We start from the raw sequence: 8,900 nt of genomic DNA on the forward strand, positions 1-8,900 counted from the left end.
CATGCCGTCATGCCACTACTGTGTGTTGTAGTTTCATAGGACCCTAGAGAAGAACCCATTAGGGACCAGACACACCTGGAAGTATGAAATTGATTGATTCTTTTAGTAGTGGTCCCTCTACAGTACAGCACAATTGGCAGTCCGGGGAGCAGTCCGGGGAGCAGTTTGGGGAGCAGTCCAGGGAGTATTAAATATTTTTTTGCAATGGGCACATTTCTTTACTATTTTTATTTTAGTGTTAGAGTTGCTTTAGTTACCTATATAGAGATCCACAGATTGGGGTTGATTCATTAAAGAAGTAGAGCGTGGTCACTTTTCAAAATTATTTTTCACCTCAAGTAGAAAGAAATCTCAGCCATCGCAAAAAATACAAGTCCAGCATGTAATATGTGACAGCAGCCTCAGCCTAACTCCATTCAGTCCACACCCCCAAAATGTTTTGCCCCATGTTGGTACCTCCATGACTAAGCCCAGTGGGTGGGGAGAAACATATCGGGACGTGGCCTGGATTTAGTTGAGTCTGCTATCACGTATTACACGCTGGGCTTGTATAGTGTGCAGTGGCTGAAATTTTTCTCTAATTGTTTTGTTGATTACATGGAGTCAGGGTGGACTCCCAGCCTGACTGGCACCCTAAGTGGAACACACCGAATGGGGGACATAGATGCCGGGGAGGAGATCCTAAAGTTGGTTTAGGTTCACAGTGAATTTTTACTTAATTTAGTAAAGAGTAGAGCAGAGAGAGAGAGCATGGTTTAGAATGTAGGGTTCATTCACATGTAGCAGGGTTTCCCTCTAATGCAGGGGTGTCAAACTCAATTTTTATGGGCCGCATCAGCATTATGATTGCCCTCAAAGAGCTGTTTGTATCTGTAAGACTAAATGTCCAGAGTACCCCACCCCTCCTTACACCAGATGTCAAGAGCACCCCCACCATCAGCAGTTAAGAGTCCTCCACCCTCCCTTACATCACAGTGCTCCCCCTTACTTTGTGCTGCTGATAAGAAGAAGTTGGGGGCATTGCTAGTAAGCAGAAAGTGCAGGGTCTGGAGGGGGACCAAAGGAAGGCTGGAATTCTCCTGCAGCTGCAGGACAGGTGTGAGGGCCACATGAGATAGCCTAAAGGGTCGGATTCGGCCTTGTGTTTAACACGTGCTCTAAAGGGTCCCTCTGGGGTAAAAAGTTTGAGAAAGGCTAATCTAAGTTCTCTCGAACGATTGCATCTTTAATCATTTAAGGCAGCCAATAAAGGATATAATTTCAACATTGTGCTTAATGGAGGAGATGAAGCTGTGCTGACTTTATTCTTCTAAGAAATCCCTTTTCTTAACCACTTGCTGACCAGCTGCCGTCCTTATACTGCGGCAGGTCGGCTCTGTCCGGTGAAACAACGTACCTGTATGTCGTTTCGCGGGACAGCTAGTGGAGGTGCACGTGCAGATAGGCCACAGGGGGAGCCAATCAGCGTGTCCGGCAGATGCCATGTCCACCAGGCACCTGCGATTGTGATGTAAACAGGGCAGACTGCTGTTCTGTCAGTGAGGAACACAGGGATCCTGTGTTCCTCCTATTTAGAAACACAGGTCTCTGTGTTCATTCAGCAAGCCCATCCCCCACACAGTTAGAAAGCACCCCCTATGGACACATTTAACCCTTTGATCGCCCCTTGTGTTAACCTCTTCCCTGCCAGTGTCATTAGTACAGTAACAGTGCATATTTTTAGCACTAATTATTATAGTAATGTCACTGCCTCCCCCCCCCCCCCCAAAGCGTTAAAAATGTCAGTTAGGTGTCCGATCTGCGAGCCACAATGTCGCAGTCCCGCTAAAAAAAATAAAAAAAAATAAAAATAAAAATGACATAAATATCTTTCCCCTAGTTTGTAGAAGCGATAACTTTTGCGCAAACCAATCAATATACAATTATTGGGGTTTTTCTTTACCAAAAATATGTAGCAGAATACAAATTGGCCTAAAATGATGAAAAAAAAAATTAGATTTTTACATTTTTTTATTGAGAATGTTATATAGCAGGAAATAAAAAATATTGTTTTTTTTTTCAGAATTTTTTTGTTTATAGCGCAAAAAATAAAAATCGCACAGGTCATCAAATACCACCAAAATAAAGCTCTATTTGTGTGAAAAAAGGACATCAATTTTATTTGGGTACAGTGTCAATTGTCAGTTAAAGTAACGCAATGCCGTATTGCAAAAAATGGCCTGGTCATGAAGGGGGTAAAACATTCCAGTCCAGAAGTGGTTAAAAAGAAATCTCCCTTGCATATGATTGGACATTTGTTGTGGAGTTAATTTTTACTTAGCTTCACTCCAGTCACCAAGTTAAGTATAAATTCACTTTACATTGCAAAAACAAAATTTGCAAGGTGGACATGTTTTACTTCCATAGTAAGCCAAACTAATTACAAGAAGAAAGTTTGTCCTGAGCTTTACTTTGAAGCTGAAAGATGAATTTCTGTTTTCCAAGCACTCCTTGGTTTGGCAGCTCTGAGTACATTAGGGTACATGGTGGAAAATGTAATAATTACCTAAAATGCGGTAATGGCTATTTTTTTTTTTCAATATTACCGGCTATTCAACTATTAACTGAGTTTTTGGTCACCCCGCAGGTATACGAACAGGACGATTTAAGTGAACAAATGGCCAGTTTGGAGGGTTTAATGAAGCAGCTCAACGCTATCACAGGCTCGGCTTTCTGAGCTTGGAATTGGCTCTTTTCGCTGCCTCCGGAGCCTGGAAAAACATTGCAGAGCAATGCACTTTTAGCTCCTCCTCAACGGCAGCAAAGGGGTTAATGGGACACCTAGGAGCATTGCAGCATACCCGTGTATTAAATCTCACCAGTGAAAACATCCGCAAAGACCACACAGGAAATAACCGTGGATTTATTACATCAAGAATCCTCATGACATCCAGGAATAATTTGTTACTCCGTGAACTCTTTTCATCGAAATCATTTTTATTTTCTCTGGAAACGTCTGGAGGGAGTTTGGTGCAAAAGCCACATTTTCTGAAAGACAAAATTCAGGAACGCCGATATGCCATACTCACTGCTTTCCGAGCTATAGAAGGAAATAATAGTGACGACTGGATTAAAGATCTGTTCAATCCAAACTGCTATTATGGTTGAAGATGATGACCAGGGCTTCACAAAAAGAAAAATCACCATGCCTGAGTTCCCAGCTCTAGATACCTACTGTGGCCTTTATATAAGAGTCTTACTTCCCCTGTTGGGTTTTTCAGTAATGTTTGAAAATTGCAACAGGAAGACTAAGGCATCTTTGACTACAGAAAGCAAGACCCCCGTTGTTGGGGGATAGAGTTGGGAAATTAAGCAGGTAAATCCCCAAAGCATTTACAAAGCTTGAATTCAGCACAAAAAATGCAGCTGTAAAGCCAAGTGTTTACCATGACGGAAAGAAAACTTGTATTTCTATATAGGGTTTGGCAATGGTGATGTTTTTTGCCTTATGATAGCTTAAAGTGAACCTGTGATATGCCAATTTCTCTATAGCAAATCAATGCGGCCACATTTTACAATCAGTATAGTGCAGTGATAGCAAACCTTGGCACCCCAGATGTTTTGGAACATGAAGCTTAGCTACACTGCAGAGTGCATGGGCATCATGGGAAATGTAGTTCCAAAACATCTGGGGGGCCAAGGTTCACCATCACTGGTCTAGTGTGCAAGCCCCATCAGTTATCATTTAGAAGTGCTGAAATGTTGTGTACTGAAAACTGATAGAGTACAGATCCCTTTAAGCAAGAATTTGAGCTTGCCATACACCGCAGCTGGGCTCAACAAGAGAAATTCATAGATTCCCTAACAGTGAGGATGGAGAAATCTCCCCTGCTGGGCTGCTGGTTATTGATAGCCGGGACCTGCGGCTGTCAAAATTCCCACACAGTGAATGGAGCTGATTGGCCAACTTGTTTCTACCCAGTCCCTGTGATTGCTCAGTCAAAGTTTGTTGGCCATGTAGTGTCAGCAGGAATCAGCTGACATTTGAGGTGTGAATAGTCAGCTTTAGTCATGCAAATCTACTGATATATATATATATATATATATATATATACATACAGGCATTGTTTCACCACAAATGCTTCTGTTGGGCAGCACAAACAGGGGTAGCTTACCACATCCTACAGCAACAAATCAAAATCCAGCTTTCAGAAGCTCAGCATAGATCTGAAAAAGCTTTTGAATGGTTACTGTGCCCACTGTGATTTTTTTTTTCATGAGTCATAGAATAAACTTTACAGCACAGTGCAAATTATTGGTGTAAAAAACAATGATAAAAGGTGCATTAGTTAAAGCTAAATTCCAGGAATCTAGCCACTTTGTAAAAAAGTGCAGGAACACTATGAGTTAATTCCAAGGAGGTGCATGACATCTCCTGGACTTATCTCAATTATTCATATCTGACCAGTTTATGGCTCTGCCGGAGCATACACTGACACTCAGGGCTGTGAGAAAGGAGACAGTGGCACACAGAGCAGCTATGCCCATCTCTTCCCTCTGCTGCCCATTCAAAGAAGCCTTTGTATTTTGTGAATGTGTTCATATAATACAAAGGCTTCTGTGATTGGGCAGGAGGAGGAGGGGTGGGAAGGCATAGCAGCTGCACCGACTTTAATATTGAAGACCTGAGTGTCGGGCTTCCAGAAATGTAGCGATAGTCATCTTCCAGGAGTGCAATAAAACTGTCTGATGTAAATAATAGTTGTAAGCCCAGAAAATATCATGCACCTCGCTGGACTTAACTCATAGTGTGCCTTCACTTTTTACAAAGGAGCTAAATTCCTGTAATTTCTGGAATTCAGTTTTAATTCATAACCTCCAAAAGATACAGGAACACTGCTGCAGGAGTTAGGCCTCGTCCACTACAGTGTGCACTTGTGCCAGGACCTCCTTTACTGGCACACTGTGTGCTTGGGGCCATGCACCCACACCAATGTCAAATTGGGAGCAGCAGCTGTGTCCATGCAGCCACTGCATCCCAAATTACCATGAATGGGACTGCCTGCACTGTTTATCCCTGTGCAGGTAAACACTGCCTTTGCTTGGGTACACACGGTATTACGCCCTGTGTGAACAAGGCCTATGGTCCTTTCTACAACCAAAATTAATTCAATTCTTGCCGATACAAAGCTGCACTCATCTCTCTGGACTTCAGTAAATATTTATGACATATCCTGTACAGTAGCCTACAAAAATCCCCAAATCTCACTGGATTTACACTAAATATTTCCTGAAGTACAGCGTGAAGAGCGCAGAATGCAGGGAGCATTAGGTGCATTAACCCACAGAAACCAATCAGACATCTCTTATCTGGTTGGTTGCTCCGTGACTTTATACATTATTGTTGCCCTTTTGTATCACTTTATTTAATCATTCTCTGTCTATTTTTTCAGTTATTATTTTTTTTGTCATCATTTTAAACCAAGACTGCCTATGTAGCGTGGATTCTAGAAAGATTCTCTGACCTGAAACGTACCTATACTTATGATTTATGTCTGCCACTAGTCACTAGAAATAGAGCACAGATGAGCGGGTAGAGGACACTGTCTGTTATCGTCGCTATAAAATTGATACTATATATCATACAGTGTCACATAGTCATCCTGTCTGGTTTTATTTAAGCCCCAGTTACATTTCTGAAGTTTGTATACAGCTGGGTGACTGTGTCAATAGATAAACTCGGTTTATTTTCTTTGAAAAAGTTGGGCATAGTTACCGATGAACTCAAAATAAGTTCCAGGGGCACCATGATCCTCATCCAGAATATGTGAGCTTTCCAATATATAGAGCAGCTTTTGCAGATCACAAATAACAATATACCCAACAATGATGATGATGATGTGTCTCTGACTCAGCCACGGAAGATCTTAAAAGGAACATGTTTGGATAGAAGTATGAAAGTCATCTTTATAAGTTCAAATGTCAGGGTGTTCATCCTTTATTCAGTACCTACTGAGTCACTGACCTGTTCAGTATTAAGGCATGGAAGAACTGGGCAGGGGCAGCCTTTACCCTCTGGGCATGCACAAATAATATTAGTTGGGTTGGTAGCTCTCAGTAGAGATACTTTCTCCACTGGCCCTAAATCAGAGCAAGACCGGTGGTCTTTAACACCCACTGCTCCTTACAGAGGTACCTGTTACCCATTCAGACTTGAGGTCACAACACCAGGCAGTACCAAATGCAAAGAGCTGCAAACCAGCTCGTTGCTGGGAGAATGCAAACCTTTTTGACCCTATACACACCATGCGTTACCATGCTTTAAGGCTCTCCTTGTTCACCTTTACCAAAAAACTGCCTATGCAGTTTTGAGTGTCCTGTAGATGAAAACAAACTGTGTAGGTTTGACTAAAGTTGGATATTGTCTTTGCTGTAGGTGTAGGCCACATATGTACTGCTCCTCTGAAACACCCACAGATGGCAGCATCCCATCCCTCCTTGTTAGGACATGGCTAATACACTCCTAGTCATTACTGCTCACCATCATCATGTGAGCAAGGTATCATGCCCCAGCACATGCCTGGTCTATTATCTCCACCATTGCAGCATTGCTGAGTTTAGAACTACTAAAGAGAGAGCGCCTGCAATTGAGTTTGAATCAACTGGGAGTGTTTTAGCAATGTCCTAGCAACAAGGCAGGACAGGATGATGCAATTTCTGGGAATTAGTTGTATTTTTTTGTTGCATTTTTAGCCCAAAGCAAAGCACCTCTACCTTGACAGTGTCACACCTACTCCTAGCATTGCTGGTCAGGCACTTTAGCTGGCTCTGTGGTCTTCACCTATAGCAACCCCCTTTCCCATAAGGCAAGCAGACCTACTGGTACTTGGTTGCCTGAAGGTCTTATACACAATGCTTGGTCACCATGCTGGGGCAGGTGCAAGCTAAGCACATCACACAGATACTTGTGGTTCACAGACAGGTAAAGTGGTCTAAAGGCAGTCTGGGTTCAGGGCAGGCAACATTCAGAGAGTGGTCAGGGTCAAATCCTGTGGTTAAAAGGCAGGCAGAGTTCAGAGATTAGACCAAAGTCAAATTCAAGGTTGTTAACAAGGAAATTCAAACTAGCTGGCATGGCAAAGGTAAAGGTCAAGGCATGGGAACAAGGCAGGTAAACAGGGAGCTTTAAGCACATGTTGTAAGCACTATCGTGTGCATGAAACTATGGGATTGGCAGGCTTAAAATAGGTTTGATCTCCACCCAGAGGCTGTGTCTTTACCAATCACCCTGTAGGTGAACAGTCAGGCAGGGAGAGTACAGCTCAGCGAAAACTGGGATGCTGAAATGAGACCAGCAGCTGCCATGGAACAGGAATGTTACACGTTCCAGACAGTCAGGTCCAGATGGTTTTGTTTGCCTCCCATGTCAAAAGTTCCTAGTTCTCCCTTGTATAGAAGTCAGGAATTTTAGTTTCACAGGATACATACTCGTACCAGGTCAGGGACTTTCCAGGTAGTGAAGCTAGGGTGAACAAGACAACCACACACACTCTGCACTAATAAAAATAGGTCAACAACGACATGTCCTCTGTTTCTGTAATGGTGCAGCTGTTCAGCTTTTTAAATCGGGTACATTTCCAGAAACAAATCCTTCAAATCTGGAGTTGCCCTTGTAAACCTAGGATAGTTTGCAAGTCTGTGGAAAGCCTGACAAATTGTGGCTTCCCCAGAATGTCCTGCCCCTAAAAAGCTGCTTAAATAGAAACAATACTGAAATGGGCAAAATAACAGGTTGACATTCCTGGGCAGAGTGTAAGTTCACTGTGTAGTGCATAAGCAGCAGGTACTTAGCTTTTACTTACCCCCCCAATGATAGTACTGTGCACAACCCCTTATCCCACACAACAGTACTGGGGCTTGGCAATTGCAGTTTAGGCACCAAGCACTGCACTGTGTGGAGGTCGGGGTACGATGTGTGTGCCCAGTATCTATAAGTACCTGAGATTTTCTTCCTGATGCACCACTGGCTCTCAGTGTTGGTGGATAGGTTGGAAAGTATATGCATGCTGTTTATATTCTATAGAGTATTGTGAACCTGTTATTTTCCCAGTTTGGTCAATACAGCTCCAGTATAAGACATTTCCAGTCCAGACTGTTTAAAGGGTTAGTCTACAAACTAAAATGATGTTTCAGTCTTTGGTAAATGTTGGAAAGTTGACTCACCTTTTTTTAATTCCCTGGAAGTTTGGTGATGGGATCTCTCCATTGTAGTTCCCAGGTTGTTTACCTGGAGAAGTGTAAGAATCTGATGGACGATTCTTCCTCTCAGAATCCATCCATATAATCATTCTAGTGGATCGACATGTGAACTCATGGTTGTCCATATTAAGATCCACCATTGTGAGAATACCCACTAACCTTATAAAACCCATTCTTTCCAGGCATAAACACTCTTATGTCCATCATAGCCTTAGGAAGTCTTATCATCACCTTGAAACATAAGGTATTTTTAGTTTCTTACATGTAAACATTTGCAAGAGACTCTAAGTATTATTTTGCCATAAAGTCTGGACACATACCTCTCAATTTCTAAAATATTGTATTTTACTAACTGACATGGTGGAAAACAATGTAGAGTTAGCCACATTAACTAAAACAGAGACCAGCTTTCAAGCGGCTACACACATGAAGGAACAATTTATTTTATTGGTTGGTATAGGTGACATCACACCATTGTTTTTTTGCACTGTGTTATGATAAAAAAAAAAATCACAGCATGTCGGAAACATTCCAGATGCAAAAAGGGAATAATAATAGGAAAGAAATGTACATATTTCAGAGGCTGTTAATGGTATTACCAATCTTTAAGAATACTTGACTGTTTCTGTAAGACGTTCCGTTACACAGAGTTTTTCTTTATA

General features: G+C 42.1%; 1 protein-coding gene across 4 annotated transcripts in view; it reads left to right on the top strand.

Annotated features, from left to right (window-relative positions):
* Positions 1-3,394, top strand: part of DCC (DCC netrin 1 receptor) — a 1,040,152-nt gene extending 1,036,758 nt beyond the window's left edge. For all 4 annotated transcript variants that reach the window (XM_082267705.1, XM_082267706.1, XM_082267707.1 and 1 more), the window contains exon 29: positions 2,627-3,394. In XM_082267705.1, the coding sequence (XP_082123831.1) occupies positions 2,627-2,716 (90 nt within the window). In that variant the 3' untranslated portion in view covers positions 2,717-3,394. The remainder of the gene's footprint in view (positions 1-2,626) is intronic.
* Positions 3,395-8,900: the final 5,506 nt, after the last annotated feature.

Source organism: Pelophylax lessonae, assembly GCF_965119305.1.
Source record: "Pelophylax lessonae genome assembly, chromosome: 1".
Classification (NCBI taxonomy): domain Eukaryota; kingdom Metazoa; phylum Chordata; class Amphibia; order Anura; family Ranidae; genus Pelophylax; species Pelophylax lessonae.